Genomic DNA, 18817 nt, shown 5'->3' with positions numbered 1-18817 from the left:
CCCTGGGATGGAGAGTGTGCCTCTGTCTGACCTGCTGAAAAGATCTCAGCAGGCCAGAGAAAAAATGTTACAGATAAGAAACAATAAACAACCTTGGAAACCAGAGCCAAAGAATTCAGACTCCTTGGAAACATCAGGCTGGGAAAAAAGGGTTCTTGGGGTCATCCCCGACTGCAGGGAACCCCAGATTGGTCTTCTGGGCTATCTGGGTCAACATCAGAGTAAATCTGGAAGTTTTGCTTTAGCCTATTAAGCCGTGGTGCTGGGGTCTTGTCTTTTTCCTGGGTGCCGTCCAATGCTAACCTGGTATTACTCCCTCTAGGGACTGATTCTTTTATCCCTCTGGTCATCAGGGACCTATAACCTCTCATGTTCCTTCTCCCCTCTTCTTGATTAGGGTCCCAGTCAGGCTCCACTGAAGGCATTTTTTGGTCACCTGGGGGCCCAGGTTGGTTTTCTCACTCCCAAATTTTCATTCCTGTTGTGGTGTGTTGCAATATCCTGTTTTACCTTCTCCCTTCCCCCTCGCCCCTCGCTGAGTGTGCCCTGTCAATCAGGCTAACATACCAGCAAGGCGTCGTGTGATAGGTGACCCTAGTACCTGGAGACCCTGCCCCTTCACCTGGTTGGTGACTCACCTGTCCCCTCCCCTTCCCCTGTCCTGAGCTTAAAATGTGAATGAGACCATGCGGCCCTATTCTGTTATCAGCAGTAGCCCAGTGCAGACATATCTGTGCTCATGGAATAAACATCTGGCTACCTTCTAGCAGAATCCGCTCCCTTCTTTTGAGGATTTACAGAGACAATATGCCAGTCAGTGTCCTTCAGGTGGAGTGACTCTGTCAGCTGCAACCTGTAAGGCTCATTGACAGAAGATGCGGTTAATACAGAATCACTTAAATCACAACAAAGGTTATTTTGTTTCACTTTCAACAGTGGACTAGCAGACTTGGTCTTTGAAGCACCTGCTTCACTTACACAAATGTTAATATTATCGCGCGCTTGATTTGTTTTGCTACCCTTATTCTCTTGGCCTGCTCTTTTTATGTCTGCACGCCTGGCAGGCTGGCGCTTTATTCTTCGTTTTTTTGTTGTTGACCCCCAGGGAGGGCTTGCAGTTCTCCTCTCCTGCTATTTTTAAATTCATCAAATTCCCTTTTCAGGGGGCACTGGTTACTCCAGTGCCCTAGGTTATTACAAAGCAGGCATGGTTTAGTGGGCTCAACCATTGCCGGTCTCCGCTGCTGCCCAGGGTACTGCTGTGCTGAGGGAAAAGGTGAAGGGCTGGCAACAGCAACACGCTGAGGTGGTCTTGGCAGCAGCCTTGGTCTGGTGTCTTCAGCAACACTCATCAGAGGCACTTTCCTGTTACAGACTAGAAGCATATCTTTTAATGTAGGGGAAGGTTCCATAGGAAGGCTCAGGATTGCTGCTCGACACTGTTCATTTGCATTTGTAAACGCTATTTCTTCTAAAATTGCTTCCCTTGCATTTTCCTTTTTAACTTGTATTTCAATGGCTCTAGTTAGCCTTTCTACAAATTTCACAAAAGGCTCTGATGGTAGTTGTTTGATTTTACTATAGGGCTCAAAAGGCCCCTCAGGTTGGAGGGAAAAGAATGCCTTTTCAGCTGCTTCCTTTACTTTCTCGAGTGTTTCTGCAGGAATTGCAGCAGCTTGGACTGAGGGAGAAGACCATTGACCCTCACCACAGAGGTGGTCAAGGGTAATGGGGTTACCATTGTTGTCTTTTGCTGTGTTTGGATCAGCCTGTAAGCTTGGGAGAGCATCTTTTAGCAGTTGTTTCAATGCTGATTCCCATAATTTGAATTCCGTGGATGTCATGAGACATGAAAAAAATTGTTTTAAATCATGTGGAACCACAACAGTCCTGCTTAATTCAGAATTTAAAAGGCCACGGAAATATGGACTGTGTGGACCATGTTCCTTATGAGATTTACAGATCTCTTTAATCAATTGTCGTCCAAAAGAACTCCAATTAGCAGTTGGGGCTGCTCCTGCTTGAGCTGCAGGCTGAAACGTAACAGGAGCCAGTGACAACATGGCACCATGCATTGGGTCTGCTGTCCCCTGCTCTGGATCCCTTGAATCAGAAGCATTGGGATCACAGCTACAGGTTTGGGGACAGGCAGTGGGTGTGTCCCCACCGTGGGAACCCGGGGAGGGGGCGGGGACAGGGAGCCGGCAAGGGGCGGGGATACCGTGGGAACAAGGGGCGGGGTCAAGGGGCTGGCAAGGGGCGGGGATACCGTGGGAACAGGGGGCGGGGTCACCTGGTGACATCACGTCAGCAGACGTCCCCTGGGAGGAGTAGAGGGGCGGAGCTGAGGGTACTGCAGGAAAGGCGGGGGGACGGGGGAAGGTGTCACGAGGAACAGGAGGAGAGGGGGATGGGGCAGGAATTTTGGGATGCTTAAGAGGATCTTGGGAAGAAGAAGACCAGGTTTGGGAAGATGCCACGTGGCACCCACCATCTTGCGGACCCCCTAGGGACTGGGGGCCATTTTGGACATCCCTGCTCTCCGGAAAGCTAACACGTGCTCTGGGTTTTAGAGGAGGGGATACAGGGGGTTGGGACAGACGCAGCCTGGCCAGGTCTTTGTGAACAAAACAACTCAGGTATTTTTGCACACTCTGGGAGCCGACTTCCCAATGAGTTTGCACTCTTTAAAATGCCAAGTTTTGGGGAAAGAGGTTTAGGGGTTTTAGAGGGAGAGGGAGGAACAGGGAGAGCAGAGGTACATGGCTTTACATTTGGCTTTTTCTCCATTTCCTTCTGTTTGAGCAAAGGTTTTCGGATTTGTAAACTCCAAAACACAAATTTAGCTGAGGGTGATTTGCCAGATTGTCCTAAGGTTATCAATTCATTCCCAACTTTATCCCAGAATTGAATATTGTGGATTTCTTCAGGGGAAATGTTTGGGAACTGCAGAAAAAGCCATCTTATAAACTGTTTCAATTTTCCTTTAGAGAATTTCACATTACCATTGACTAAAATGCTAACAATATTATAATACACTCCTTTATGTACAATGTTAAGTTTGGAACCCATGTTAGATGTAAAAAGCAAAGTACTTAATCCCGCCTGACCAAAAACAAAGCTAAAATCAGCTACCAATTTCTAAAAAAACCACAGATAGAAAGCGATAACGAGCAGACAAAAGCTTCACAATGCAGCTGTATATACTGCTTTTAAAATTCCCGGGCAGCAGCAGCAGGGCACGCCCTGCCGAGCCGAGGCAGAAACAAAGCCTCTGGTGGAATGCAGCTCCCCCGCGGAGCAGAGAGAGCAGCCACTCCACGTGGCAAGCCAAAACTGGGGCTCTCCCGCCGCGTGTGCAGAGAACACTCCCCACCCCACACCGAGAGAGATCCCCCGGCCACGTGGAAAGAGAGCCCCCCCCCTCCCCGCAAAGAGAGCGAAAGAGAGTCCTCCGCGGAGCAGAGAGCCGAGAGCACCCCCCTCCCCCGCACAGAGAAAGAGAGAGAGTCTCCTAACACGTGGAGAGAGCTGAGCACGCTGCCGAACCGGGGGGGAAGGGCAGAGAGCGATCCCGCTCCGGCGCGAATTCCAAAAGACAGTGAAACACGCGGCAGAAAGCTAAAGCTAGAACGCTCCCATCTGTGGGGCTGCGCAGCAAAAAATGCAAAGGTAAAAAGGAACAGAACTCACGGCAGAGTCTGTTTTTGAGCTTCTGCTCTACCGAAAGCAGAGATACTCATGTGAAATGGAAGCTGTAGGCTGGGTCTAGGCAGGCAGGTCTCCACCGGAAAAGAACCTCTCTCTGGGTGCAAGAGAGGCTACCCTCTTCTTCCTCTGGAAAATCTGCTCACCACAGTGGAGCTGGGCTTTCCAGAGGCGCCGAACAGTCCACGAAACTTTTTCTGGGAATATTCCCAAAGTCTCTAGCTGGGAGTCTTGAAGCAAGGCTCCTTTCAGCTGGATGCACGGCTGCCAGAAACTTCTCTGAGGTACTGCGAGTCCGTTCTCGGGCTGCGGAGTCGCTTTGCCCGACGTTGGACGCCAATATATTGGAATATGAATCCCAATATTACCAGTTAGATGGTGCCTGGGCCAGTCTGGTGCTAGCTGCTGGGCCAAAGGCGGCACTGTGGTGCTTTACCCCAGAGATACCTTGGCTGCTGGAGATTGCAGCAGGACACTGAACAAGTCCAGGCTTGTCAGGACTCCGTTTACCTCAGGAGAGGGAGCTTCTGGCGATGGTGAAGAGAAAAAGGAGAGGATTCTGCTGGAAGGTTATATCCAGATGTTTATTCCATGGTTACAGAGGTCTGAACTGGGGCAACTCCTCCAACAGAATAGAGGCCGCATGGTCTGATTAACCTTTTAAGCTCAGGAACAGGGGAAGGGGAGGGGACAGGTGAGCTACCAACCAGGTGAAATGGGCAGGGTCTCAAGGGACTAGGGACACCTATACGGTCCAATGTCCCCCAGGCCTGAGGAGCATCTTTTGAATTTGACGAACCACACGACGCCTTGCTGGAATCTTAAGCCTGATTGACAGGACTCACTCAGCAAGGGGGTGAGGGGGAAGGGAGAGAGGTATAGGCACACCTAGAAAGGGACCCGGAAGTTTAAAACAGGACATTGCAACACACCGCAACAAGCACTGAATTCAGGGGAGTTTTTCTACAGCTATTCCTTAAACAGTGTCTTATTCCAGTGGTATGCAATGTGGTTTTGCTGTTCCCTAGGAGAGAATGTATTTCATATAGCCTTCATAACAGACTTGTGGAGTCAAAAATAAACACGCACAATGGGAAAAGAACTTAAAAGAAGAATTGAAAAATGAGAAACCCAGAATTTCCTAATGACATGGTTTTAGCTGAAGCCCTAAAAGCTAAATTAGGAGTGGTACACATTTTGAATTAAAAAAAAAAAAGTTTTGATATCGATTAGAAGTTTTATTAAATTACTGATATAAAAGGTAATGCATAAACACAAATTTTAAATAATATATGTGTTTCAAAAATTTGAGCTGAAAAATGTCTATTTTACACAAGGAAAACATCTGTTGATGTATTTCCTCAAAGAGGCCCTTTATAAAACCACTATATAATTGTTTTTAAATAAGAATTGTTTCCTTTCTTTAAATCCAAAGGAAATGTTTGTTTTTTAAAGTGGTGCTTCCCACCACAGCCACTTTAAAAAACATAATAATAATATAAATAAAATAATAAAATATAAAATAAATAATTAAATAATAATAAATAATAAAATAAATAATAATAAAATAAAATAATAATAAAAATATTTTTAAAAGAAATAATTAATAATTTCAAATTTTAGTTAATAAAAACTTGGTTTTTAAAGCATGTGATTAAAAAACACATACAGCATTTGATAGTCATTTTGAGATATCACTTGCTTTTTATTATGATTACAAACAAACAAACTTTTGTTGACCAAAAGTTTTTTATTAAAATTAAAATTATATTAAATATAAGTTATATAAAATTTAAAATCAACTGATTTTTGTTAAAATTAAATTTAAGTGATGTTAAGTTTTGTTAAATTAAATCATTTAAAGTTTAAATATTTTAAGTTTAAATGTAATTAAATTTGAATAATGTTAGATAGATTTAGGTTTTTATGATAAGTGTTTATTTTATAACTTGTGTACAAAGTTTTGTTGTAAACATTAATAAAACTCTAGTTAAAAGAGACAATCAGAAATATTTATAAGTAAAACTGGTTTTGTTTAAAATATATTTGCTGTTTAAAAATAGAAAGCAAACTTCCTTTAGCTTATTTTTATGAATTATATTAGCACACCTAAGTTTTGTTTGAGCCTTATAGCACATAGAATTTTTTTTTGTATTTGTTATATAGCATGTCCTGTAATTAGTTATAGCCGTTATGGTTTGTTTTCCTGGCTTAGATCCCTTGTAAGAGAAAAACCTTGCTAGATGAAAATACTGTTTAGTTGTTAAAATTGTCTATTTTTGTGTTGCAAAAAGTGTGACACAGTTAGCCCATAATTTTTTTTTTTTAAAATAAAAACAGGGGAGATGTTGGGAATTTAGCTGCTAGAGAATGGAAAAGTACAAAACCGTGGCTAATTCCAAGTCCTGCACCTGTGTAGATAGCGTGTCCTTGGGCCTAGCTGTAGTATATTAACAAACAGTGAAAGAGACATGAGAAAAGAGAGATGTAACCCCTAAGGAATGAGGAAGAGTTCATGCTATAGTTTAACCAATAGATTGCTTGGCTTACAGAATATTCATAAGCTTATTATTTGCTGTACAAGTGTTTGATACTTTCTTCAATAAACTGGACCTGAAGGACCTGAGGGACCAGGACCGGACCGGACCTGAAGGACCTGTGATGAACCAACTGGTGTCCTGGTCCCCTTCTTTTGACAGTCTATGTCCCTGTCATTCCCTTGCTGTCCCCCCTTTTCTTTCCATTTACAGTTCAATAAAATCCACTTGGAATTTGGTATCATTATCACCTTAATTGGGGCAGAGGAATCTCTCTAACAATTTTCTTAACCAGGCTCACCAGACTGTGAAATTATTTTGGCGCAGTGAGTTTCGACACTGTTCTCTGACCCCAAGTGCCTTTGACAACAGCATGGTTCCTTCCACTGAGGAGGTTGTGGTTCTCTCTGGAGGATCTCTTGGAAACTTGGACACAGCTTCCTCTGAGCGACTTATGGGAGAACTGATGAGGAAAATGGCTGTTGTGGGTGGCCAGTGGAAAGAAAATATTTTGTTGTCCTTCCATGAAAAGTTTGTTAAAATCACTGGAGGAAAGGGAGCAAATGATACCAGCGAGATTGAACAGCTTCATTCACACCAAGGTGAGGAACACAAGGTTTCTAAAAGTCCCACAGGAAGCCCAGCTCAAGTAGCTAAATTCCCAAATAACTCCTGAATCCCCAGGCTTGTGTCCTTTGCCAAATCTGAAAATCATTATTTCTTCATCCCTGTCACCTTTGTGACAGCTACACAGAGCTTCCCCTTCTTTTTTAATAATCTCTATTGGGCCAAATTTCCTCCTTTCTTTTATTAGAACCTGCCAGCAGCTGAGCTAGAGCTGTGCAGGAACTGATGAATTCTGGAACTGCCACAGAATTGCTTCTATTTTCAGTTTATTCATGTTTGGGATTTGTTTGCATTTTCATTACATGTGACTTGCGGGAAAATCAAATATTCATCAAAGTGATTTATGCAGAGCAAAGTTTGATTTCTGCCAAGTTTATTTTGTCCAGTGCCCTGGGGATGCTCATGGGGTCTCTGTGCCTCTGACCCTGGGGGATGCTTGGAAGAGGCTTGGTGGGGCTGTCCCAGTCCCTGTCACCCAAGGCCATTCCCAGAGGGTCTCCATCATTCCCACCCCAGGGAATGCCTGGGGGGTCTCCCTCTCTCTCACCCCTGTGCCAGCGGGTGCTCGGGGCAGTCTCTGTCCCTCTCAGCCCAGGGGATGCTCAGGGGTCACTGTCCCCTCGCCCTGGGGGATGCTCGGGGGGTCTCCATCCCTCTGGCCTCAGGCAATGCCTGTGCAGGGCTGGGGACCAGGGGCTCTGTGTCCCTCTCACCGCTGAGGGTGCTCAGGGCTGGGGGGGCTCTCCGACCTTCTCACACCTGGGGAAGTCTTGGGGGTCTCTGTCCCTCTCAGCCCTGCTGTGACCCCACCCAAACATCATCGGGGTCAGAGGGACAGAGACACCCGCAAACCCCCAGAAGGGCTGAACCTGGGATTTGGTTTGGGGCTGAGGACTCAGGAAGGGACTGGAATTGGGGCTGGGCTTGGACTTGGGGCAGAGATTTAGATTAGAGCTGGGATTGGGGTTAAGGCTAGACATGGGATTGGCTTTAGAGCTGGGGTTGGGATTTGGTCTGGGGCTAGACAAGTCTGGGACTGGGATGAGGTTAAATACAGAACTGGGAGTCTGTCTCAACATGGAGTGAGATTGAGACCAGGATCAGGGTCAGGTTTGGGACTGAGCTCACCCAGGGCAGGACAGGGGGGGTGTCACTGCAGGATTTCCCTGGCATCGTCCCAGCCCTCCTCAGGCACCCCCAAACATGGGGGGCAGCTGGATGCTCCAAGATCCAGGTGCTCCCACGCTGCCCCTCAATACCAGGTGAGCATTCCCTGAGGGCAGGCCTGACTGTGACCCTTGGGGCTCTGGGATCAGCCCTCACATCCCTGTGGGAGCATCTAGAGGCAGGGTGAGAGATTTCTGCCCCCCCTCTTCCCTGTGGAAGGATGAAGCCCAGCTGCCCTTTTCTTCTGGTGCATCCTCCTCTCCTTCGGCATGGGTATCCAGGGACAGGAGTGGAGGGAACGGCTGCAGCTGAGTCGGGGCAGGCTCAGGTTGGATGTCAGGAAAAGGTTTTTGCCCAGAGGCTGCTGGGGCCCTGCCCAGGCTCCCCAGGGAAGGGTCCCTGCTCCAGGGCTCTCTGAGCTGCAGCAGCGTTTGGACAGCGCTGCCAGGCCCAGGCTGGCATTGTTGGGGTGTCCTGTGCAGGGCCAGCAGTTGGACTGGAGGATCCTGATGGGTCCCTCCCAGCTCAGCCAATTCTGTGGCTCTGGGATCCTATGAGAGTGGGGATGGGGCGGCCAATGGTTGCCATGGCAACGGTCTCAGGCTGCAGGCCTGAGCTGGTGTCCATGGCAACCACCCCTGGCAAGGGGTCTCCATGGAGCTGTCAAGGGACTGACCATAGCAACATGGGGCTGGTGACAGTTGCCATGGAAACTGACCATAGCAACGGGGTCCTGGCGATAGTTGCCTGCTAAGGGTCAGATTTGTCAGAGGCCCTCAGAGAGGTTCCATGGGGACTTTCCAAGAGTCTCCAGGCTGTTCAAGAGCTGGAATGTCACAGGTAGACACAGGGGCTCCACGGAGGCCTCCCAGGGCTTTCTGAGGATGGTAAAGAGCCCTGTGGTCAGAGGCAGTCACAGCCATTCCATGGTGACATCCCAGGGGACCTTGGACTGCAAAGGCACTGATCTGTCACAGACACTCACGGGGGCTCCACGGTGACATCCTAGGAGTCCCCAGGCTGCCAAAGAGCTGGGATGTCCCGGACACTCACAGGGGTTCCTGTCATTGGCACAGTGAGACCTTCAGGCAAAATTTATTAGAGAAGCTCCTGTTGGGTCACAGGGTGCAGAAAGGAGCCCCAATAGCCTCCATAGATCCCCAAATGTCACCGTTGAATCAGAGATGACATAGACTCAGATCAGACATCTAAGGGCTAAAAGCCACCTGTTTTTTCAATCCTCTCCTTTTACACCTTGCTTTGCTACAGGTGCACCTCATTGGTCATTTAATCAACAGATTTCACGTGATTGGCCAATTAAAGCAACACCCTTCAGTAAACAAATTTATGGAAAAACCAACTTATTATAAATATTGTCAGGGTACCAGTTATTGATGTTTGTTTTACCTTGGACCATTCTAGGGGCTGCCTGGATGGGGGAAACCTTCCTGGAGCAGTTCAGTGCCAGATAAAAGGAGATGCAGAGGACCTTTTTGGTCTTCAGCTTCTAGTTTATTTTTATATTATCTCAAGTTTTGCATTGCTGTCCACATCAGGCTCAGCATGCTAGAAAAACACCTCAAAATGGCCCCAAAATATTCGGTTTCAAGGTCTTTAAAAGTTACCAATTAACTCTTAAAACATATATTATCTCTCCTTATCGACCAATAACTCATCCCTTGACTGTCCACATAATCTCTGCACTGTGCTTTCCTTGACCAATCACCCTGCGCCACCAACACTGCAGAAAATGGAGTAGATGAAGAAGATGAAAGGGACTACACCCAAATTCCTCCATTTTGCTTCCTATCTAGATGACCCTTAAAAATCCCAAAAAATAAATTTCTCACCCAAGGGACATGGTATACAACCTTTTAATTTATTTCACACTTTGGTAAATTCTAATCTGTCTCAAAGTCCTGGAAGTCCTCTCCATGAGGGAAGGTTAAAGGCAGTGTTTCTCTGGGGGTCAGGACCCCTCAGAGCAGACAGAAAAATATTCTCTGTGCCCTGGATTCCCACACATTTAACCTAAAAACCTTTAACCCTTAACATGTGAAGTTACCAAAAATGTTCCAGGTGAGTAGGATTAGAAGGAGAAGGAATAGAGAACAACAGAAAGACAGAAGATCCAGAGAAAGACACACACATAGGTACCAACTGCTCAGGTTCCAGCATCCCCAAAGGAGGAACCCCAAGAGAAGGCAGGACCCAGATCATAGTCTGGCCTCATGGTCTGGCTTTTAACCCCCTGGGCCTTCATGGCCCCGCCCCTGGGGTGGGACTGCCCGTTGCTTGTCCAATATGAGCTAGGGTAGCACCAGCTGCCAGTGTGTGATTGACTGATTAGCAGCTAAGCTAATCAGAGCTGGGATAACATCACCCCCTGCTGTGTGATTGACAGCTCTGCCAGGCCAGGGCTGGGGGCGGGGCTCTGTCCCACCACAAACCAAGGCCTGACCCAGCCCTGGCCCCACAGGGCATTCCGAGCATCCCAAGGTGTCTCGGGACATCGATCTCATCCAGCCTCTGACAGCGACCATGATGACACTGCGGAACCTCATGGAACCATGGGTCAGTTGTGACAATGCAGGTCCAAAGAGACTATGGTGAGACTGTGGAATCCAGGAATCATGGAATTAAGGAGACCATTGTGCAAATCATGGGCCCTATGGAAGCAAGGATCAATGATCAAACTGTGGTTTGATTGTGATTGATTTAAAATAGAAACAAGAAGCCATTGTTCCACAGTGGGGCTGTGTGGGCCCAATGGACCCTTGTGACTGTTGGGGCTGATGAAACCAAGAAGCCATTGTGACATTGCCAGACCTCATGGGATCAAGGAGACCATTGTGACAGTGTGAGGACCCATGAAGTCAATGGAACATGGAACAGGTCTGCCTGGTTTGGCCTCCTGGGGGCTGTCTGACAGGTCTCCCTGAATTTGACAAGTCAAGGGCCACTTCTCATCTGACCGTGAAGCACATGTGCTTATATTTGTATGGGAAAGAACTTTCTTTCTTGTCTAGGCACCCATGGCCAAAATTGGGGTTCTGCGTCTAAAATTCTCTATACCCAAGGGTTACTCCCAGACAAAACCTGACCATACAGTCAAGTCTGGCTAGATCTGACCTCTGGTGACTCCCTCTCATTTGCCTTTGTACCACTGGGGCTCACTTTTTCCCTTTCTATAGAGACCATTGTGACACTGCGGAGCATTGTGGAACCAATGAGCCATGGTGACAATGCAGGCCCTTGTGGAACCTGTTACACTGTAGGAACTTGTGGAACCAAGGGGAACATTGTGACCCTGCAGGGTACCATGGCCTCAAGGGGCCATTGTGACACTATGGGACCTTGTGGAACCAAGAACATCTTTGTGGCTCTGTTGGGCCACATGGTCCCAAGGGCCCAGTGTGAAGCAGCAGGGCTTTGTGGAGCCAAGAGACCATTGTTGCATTTCAGGGCCTCGTGGAGCCAAAGGGCCATTGTGATCCTGCGAGGCACTGTGGATCCTTGAAGAGCATTGTGGCATTGCAAGGCCCCACGGAATCATGGAGACCACTGTGACACTATGGGGCCCTACGGAACCAAAGGAACATTGTGACCCTGCAGGGCCTCATGGAAGCATGGGGCCATTCTGATACTATGGGAAGTTGTGGAAACAGGGACATCATTGTTGCACTACTGGGCCCCAATGTAACCAAGGGGCCATTGGACACAGTGAGGCTTCATGGAAACAATAAATCATTATGGCACTGTGGGGCCTTGTGGAACCACGGAGACCAATAAGATCCTTAAGGACTTGTGTAATCAAGGGGCCGTTATGGCACCATGGGACATCATGGAAGCAAGAAAACCATTGTGACATTGCAAGGCCCCATGGAAGCAAGAAGCTGCTGTGACACTGCAAGCAGCTACTTGTTCCCTGTGGAGAAAAGGGAACATGAAGCAGGTGTGGCTGCCTTGGCCTCCCAGGGGTCACCGGACAGGTCTGGCTGACCTTGGAATGTGGAAGGCCACTCCCATCTGCCCCTGAAACACTGGGGCTCTGGGCTTTCCTTTTTATGGAAAAGAACTGTCCATCTTTTCCTGGCATCCATGGCAAAAATCCAAATTTCTGAGTATCTAAGGATTGTTGCCAGACAAAAGTTGCCGGGACAGACAGGTCTGACTGGTCTTTGACTCCTGAGGGGCAGCACTCACCTGTTCTCCACACACTGGAAAGGGCTCTCTGCTTTTCTTTTTATGGAAGAAAAACATTCCTCTTCTCCAGGCACAAATGTCTGAAATTAGGACTCCGCATTCATAATTTCAAATATCCAAGGGTTGCTCCAAGCAAACCTGCCAGGACAGACAGGTCAGGCTTGCCTTGGCCTCTGGTGGTTGCTGTTCATCAGCTCCAGAAACATGGGGGCTCCGTGCTTTCCTTCCTATGGAAACCAATGTGACATTGGGAGCCTTGTGAAATGAAGGGGCCATTGTGACACTGCAGAGCACCATGGATCCAAGGGACATTGTGACACTGTGGAGCCTTGTGGAACCAAAGACATCACTGAGGCTCTGTTGGGCTACATGGTCCTAAGGGGCCATTGCAAAGTAGAGCTGTGGTAGTTAGCCCAGCTGTAACTCAGAGTCAGCCAGATTTTACCCTAAAAGAATTGGGCATGAGTTTCAAGCGCTGGGAATGATTAGTTTAACTTAGGGTGAACTTGACAGTTACTCAATAAGCCTTTAGTGTTGTTATGCTAACTTCTCCAAGTTCTACTCCCCTATTGGTTACTTGTTTCTCCTATAGGGTTATTGTTCTAGAGGGTTCTACCCCCAAGTGTACAGGTTGTTGCTTCCCCTTTGTCTCGGGTCTTTGGATCCTGCCCCTCATAGTGTTAGTGACTACTCCATGTTTATTGTTTTTCACCCTGTTATTAAAGTTCCTTTTAAACAACTCCATTGATCCTGCTCCTTTGCATTTTCGCCACCCTCGCCCTGAAGTCAGGGAACCAGAGAGGTTTGTCGCAGCCACCCTCATTGGGACATTTGGCATCCGAACAGGGACCATGACATTCAGGGCTCCCTGTGTCAGTCATGTCAGCTGGGGTTAGCTGATGGATAGGTCAGAGCTCCCTGGGATTTTGGATTGTGCCAGGCTCAGCAGATTCATCGTTGCTTCAAGGGACCTTAGCCAGGATCAGCAGGGACAATGACGGTTTCACCTGCATAGGATTGCAGGTGGGTTTGTGGAAATGCAAGACATTCATTGCCCATTTAGTCACTGTGTTTTTACAGTATGTACCCATGTCCCATAATTAATTTGGAGTGTTCCAGTGGCTCTTCCCCATAAGGCAGAGAAAGAGAAAACTGGGCAGCCAGATGTCCAAAGTAGAAAGGAGCATATATGGATGCTTTCATTCTCACTGATCATGACAAAATATATTCAAAGAACAAATTAAAATCAATCATGAGATGGATCATTAAAAATTTTCCAGATGCCTCTGCTGATGACATCCATACTACTGAATTTTAGGACTCAGTGGGCATTAAACTGTACAATTTTTGATCAAAAGGTACCCCATTGCACCCTGCGTGCCCCCCATCTTCCACACCACACTTGACCAGCAAGCAGTGTGTTGAAAATTCAATCCGTAACTCATAACTCAGGACCTCCCTTCAAACCTGCCTTTCTCAAACCTTTAATGATGGTCCAAGATGGCAATGGCCATGCTGTCTTGGAGCATCATGCCCTGGAGACTCAAGAGAGAACGAGCCAAAATATGGCTCAGGAGCCTGACCTGAGCCTACCGTCCCTCCATCTTGGGTCCTCCACTTCCTGCTACCACAACTTTCGTCTCTGCCCTGACAAAAGCTCCAGACGCCACCCACACAACTGCGGGTCCGGCCCTCACTGTCAATCATTCCCTCTCCACCCTGGACCATGCCTCCAGTTAAGGAAGGAGACTGGCAAATAGCCTCAAAATTCCTCATTGCCTTGTTATGTTATGAAAAAAGAGGGCAGAATCCCAGGTATCAGCCACTGGTTTGCAGGGAAATCAAGGATCTTTGTATCTAAAGACCATAGGAAGAACTTACCTTGCTTTAATGATCTAATGAGGGCCATATTTACGGCACATGTCTCAAACACGTATGATTTAAAATATATTATGTTGTTGTCACCTAGAGAATACACGCGGTGGGAAGAGGGATGGAAGTGTTTATTATGCTAACAGCAATAACTATGCTAATAATGAGGCAAGGGCAGAATTGACAATCAACCATCTAGCTGGAGAAGGACAACACAGCGTACCAGATGATCAAGCAGCAAGTATCCCCAGAGAAGTATTGGATGATATCAAAGAGATGGCTTTCAAAGCTTTAATCCAGGTATTGGATGGTAGCACCACCAATTTGGACTGCCTTGGGTGGCTGCAGCTAAAGCTTTAGGACAATTAGACCATCTCGGGTGCCTGTTAAGTAAGCAAACCAATGCTACCTCCCTCACACTGAGCGGCCTGCTCTCAGACACAGAGACCATCAGACATGCCACCTTGCAGAACAGCGATAGAGGTTTTACTCTAGGCACATGGGCATGGCTGTGTAGACTCTGAGGGCATGTGTTGCATGAACCTCTCCAGCCACAGCGAGTCAATCCACAAGAGCATTCAAGTACTGAATGAAGAGTTCAAGAAGCTTCAAGTGGAAAACAACAACTGCTTTAATAAACTCTTCCAATCCAAGGAACTAAAGGGTTGGATGATGTCTATCTAAAACAGGACTATAAATTATCTTAGCTGTTGTTGTATAGTTAATTGTCTCATGTTTGTTTGGATGCTTTTAGGAAGTCTTACAAAATTCTTTCAGTTCCATCTGTGTTGTAAAACAGAAAGAGGGAAGATACCCAAAACAGGCTCCTCATGGACTCCTTGGAGGAGAGAACTGGAGGTCAGGATGGCACAAAAACCTCTCAGAGACTCAGTGTGGGCAAGAAAATGCCTAAAAGTACCTAAAAGTATTCCTAAATCCATAAAGTACATTAAAAACCATAAGTATCTAAAGCCATTAATGAGCCCCACTGAGTGTCAGTACAAAGCTCTCCAGGGACTCATTAAAGCAGATAATTGGGGCCATGATTGCACAAACCTCTCACAGAGTCTGTATCAAAATGGAAACCCCAAGTACCTTAAAATAACTGAAGTATCCTGAAGCATTAATGAGCCCTAATTAGTATTGTTACTGACAAAGCCTCTCCAGGGACTAATTACAGCAGATAAATGGAGGCCATGATTGCACAAACCTCTCAGAGACTCCAAGGCAAAAGCCAAACCCAAAGTCCTTTGAAAAACCTGCAGTCCCTGCAGGGAGCATTCAGGAGCCCCCAGGGCCATTCCTGAGCAAGGCTCCCCAGGGACTCCTTCCAGCAGATCCTTGAGGCCACTGGGATGTGGGCTAGGGGGGGATGCTGAGGGCAGGACAAGGGGCTGACAGTGCCCAGCCTGGCTGGGGCTGTGCCAGGAGGCTCCAGGGCCTCAGGACAAGGTGTCTCCTCACAGCCCTTGGCGGCACAGATCCTGCTGTGCCCCAGGGCACCAAGACTTGGCTTCTCTTTGTCCCCACCTGTCATCAGCGCCTCCAGTTCACTGCTCTGCCTGGGACCTGGGAACACATTCTCAGTGGTGTTCCTCAGTGGGACCCATTAAAAGCCCAAGAAAGTTTGGAGTTGGATTCTGACTTGGAGTTCTGCAGAGGTTTCTTCAGCTCCCTCTCAGGGACTGGTGGTCAGGGCCTGAGCACAAAGCCCCAGAGGCTCATTAAAGTCCTTGTGCTATGTCTGTGCTGCTGAGCTGGGCTGGACTCCTGGCACAGAGGCAGCTCCTGGTAACCAAGAAGAGCTTCAAAAGCACATTTCTCTTGATGAGCAGCTCTTCTGCCAGCCCAGCAGGGCTGAGGCACTGCCTGCAGCCACCCCGGGCACAGCACAGAGGCACAGAGAGCTTCAATCAGTCAGGGCTGGGAAGGTGCTGAGAAGTGCCTGGGGCAGAATCACTGCCAGCCCTTGGCACAGGAACCTCTGGCTGCAGGAGAAAGCAGCTGCAGCTCCTGGAGCCATCTCCTCAAGCTGGAACATCCCAGTGCCTGCAGACCTTGTGAGTACATTCTCTGATTGTCTCTTGTGCAGAGCAGCCAGGGGTGCCCAGGGCTGTCCTGCAGAGCAGGGTCCTGCAGCCCAGGGTGCTGTGCTGGGGCAGGGACTCTGCTGCCTTCCAGGGACAGCTCTCAGCCAGCCCTGGCAGCTGCTCCCAGCACGGGGGGACAAGGTCTGGGTGGGAGGAGACAGCTGGTAAGGCTTGGAAGTGTTCTACTTGTGTGGGGGAGGATGCTGCATTGTTCAGGACTGCTCCCAGCATGGCATTAAACTGGAAAACATTTGCAAATAGAATAAACAGGGAGCCCAGCAAGGCAGGGGCTGCATAAAAGAGAAAATTGTGCTTTTTATTCTACTACTCTAGGTTACCTAGATGGGAAGTTGCACATAGATATTAATCTCTCAGTTCACATTTAGAAAAAAAAAAAAAAGTTATCTCAGATGAGAGTAAACCAGATGCTGACAGAAATCAGCACAGGGCTCCTCACAGGCATCATCAGTGTCACTTTTCCAGACTCCTCAGGGTTTCTCTGACGTTGCCATCAGAGCCTGCAGAGCCAGAGCTGCCCCTGGGCAGTGCCAGAGCTGGGAGGGGTCTGCAGGGCAGAGCTGAGCCCCCATGACTGGGCTGGGCTCTGGCAGCACTGGCAGAGCCCTGCCCTGGGCACAGGGAAGCAGCTGCTGGCAGGGACAGCTCCAGGCAGCAGAGCCCTGGGCAGGCAGAAGGGGGAAAGTGCCCCAAAGCTATGCTGGAATAATTAAAATCCTCTCCAAACACAGCTATAAATATATATGATTTCTTTTGTTACAGATCCCCATGCCAAGGCACAGCAAATGTCCAACAGCAGCTCCACCAGGCACTTCCTCCTGCTGGCATTGGCAGACACGCGGCAGCTGCAGCTCCTGCACTTCTGCCTCTTGCTGGGCACCTCCCTGGCTGCCCTCCTGGGCAACGGCCTCATCATCAGCGCCGTAGCCTGCAGCCCCCACCTGCACAAGCCCATGTTCTTCTTCCTGCTCAACCTGGCCCTCAGCGACCTGGGCTCCATCTGCACCACTGTCCCCAAAGCCATGCACAATTCCCTCTGGGACACCAGGGACATCTCCTACTCAGGATGTGCTGCTCAGCTCTTTTTCTTTCTGTTCTTCATTGGAGCTGCGTACTATCTCTTGACCATCATGTGCTACGACCGCTACGTGTCCATCTGCAAACCCCTGCACTACGGGACCCTCCTGGGCAGCAGAGCTTGTGCCCACATGGCAGCAGCTGCCTGGGCCAGTGCCTTTCTCAATGCTCTCATTCACACTGCCAGTACATTTTCCCTGCCCCTGTGCCATGGCAATGCCCTGGGCCAGTTCTTCTGTGAAATCCCACAGATCCTAAAGCTCTCCTGCTCTAAATCCTACCTCAGGGAACTTGGGTTTCTTGCTGTTACTGCCTGTTCATCATTTGGCTGTTTTGTGTTCATTGTTTTCTCTTATGTGCAGATCTTCAGGGCTGTGCTGAGGATCCCCTCTGAGCAGGGACGGCACAAAGCCTTTTCCACATGCCTCCCTCACCTGGCTGTTCTCACCCTGTTCATTAGCACTATCATGTTTGCTCACCTCAGGCCCCCCTCCATCTCCTCCCCATCCCTGGATCTGGCCCTGTCAGTTCTGTACTCGGTGGTGCCTCCAACCCTGAACCCCCTCATCTACAGCCTGAGGAACCAGGAGCTCAAGGCTGCAGTGTGGAGACTGATGACTGGATGCTTTCAGAAACATTAAACTGCTGGCAAATGTCTTGAAATCACTTGTAATAAAAGTCACCTTTCATACTTCTTGTTTGTTTAGTTGTGGGTGTTTTCTTTTATTTTACCGTTTTCATATTGTCTACACAGAAATGTCATTGTTTGTGCCATTTCTCATTTTGTTTTTCTCCACCTTCCCTACAGTCACAGACTGTGTCAATGAGAGGCTGTTTTCCTGTAGGCTTTACAGGAACTAAAGGATCTTCCCGCAGAGTTTTCACCAGAGATGCCCTACTGTTTCCTATTTTGGACCTGCAGCAGCAATGTCTGTGTGCAGAGCTGGGGCAGATCAGTGCTGGCCCAGCAGCTGTGCCCAGCAGCAGCAGCACTTGGTGTTGCCAGTGCTGCTGCCGTGGCCCTGCCCCGCTGCCCTGGTGGCCCTGGTGTTGCTGCAGGGCCTGAGTGCTCTCGGGGCCGGGCACAGCCCTGGGGGTGGCAGTGCCGGGGCTGCAGCAGGGACAGGCCATGGGCACTGCTGGAGCAGCGCCGACACCTCAGGCCAGGGCCTGGGGGCTCCAGGCTCCTTGCCCAGGCTCTCTCAAGAACATGGCCAGGCCAATGCTCAGCACAGAAAACCCCCGTGAGCAGCCCCAGGCTGGCCGTGGGCAGGCTGGGGGCAAACAGCATGGCTGGGACTTTGCAAGGGCCCTGGGGCAGACGGGAAGGAGCAGCAGAGCAGGGGCTGATCCATCCCCAGTGCGCTGGACAGCCCAGGGCAGCGTCCCAGAGCATCCTCATGGAGCTGCCAACAACATCCCCCCTTTGCAGCCCTGGCCTCTCCCCCAGCTCGCACAGGTGCCCCATCCTTGCAGGCACAGACACGGCAGCACTGGCTCAGCAGCCCCTGTTTG

At 48.7% G+C, this 18817-nt stretch overlaps 1 protein-coding gene across 1 annotated transcript; it reads left to right on the top strand.

Annotated features, from left to right (window-relative positions):
• Nucleotides 1–17010: 17010 nt before the first annotated feature.
• LOC141727834 (olfactory receptor 14J1-like) lies at nt 17011–17943 on the top strand. Its single transcript, XM_074534119.1, has one exon. The coding sequence runs from the start codon at nt 17011–17013 to the stop codon at nt 17941–17943; it is 933 nt and encodes a 310-aa protein (XP_074390220.1).
• The last annotated feature ends 874 nt before the right edge of the window (nt 17944–18817 follow it).

This window comes from Zonotrichia albicollis, unplaced genomic scaffold, assembly GCF_047830755.1.
Source record: "Zonotrichia albicollis isolate bZonAlb1 unplaced genomic scaffold, bZonAlb1.hap1 Scaffold_254, whole genome shotgun sequence".
Lineage (NCBI taxonomy): Eukaryota > Metazoa > Chordata > Aves > Passeriformes > Passerellidae > Zonotrichia > Zonotrichia albicollis.
The sequence above is the reverse complement of the archived record's forward strand: the minus strand, read 5'-3'. Positions and strand labels throughout refer to the sequence as shown.

Bases quoted from the DNA above. Each gene is read 5' to 3' on its own strand.
- LOC141727834 (XM_074534119.1), top strand. From the start codon at position 17,011: ATGTCCAACAGCAGCTCCACCAGGCACTTCCTCCTGCTGGCATTGGCA.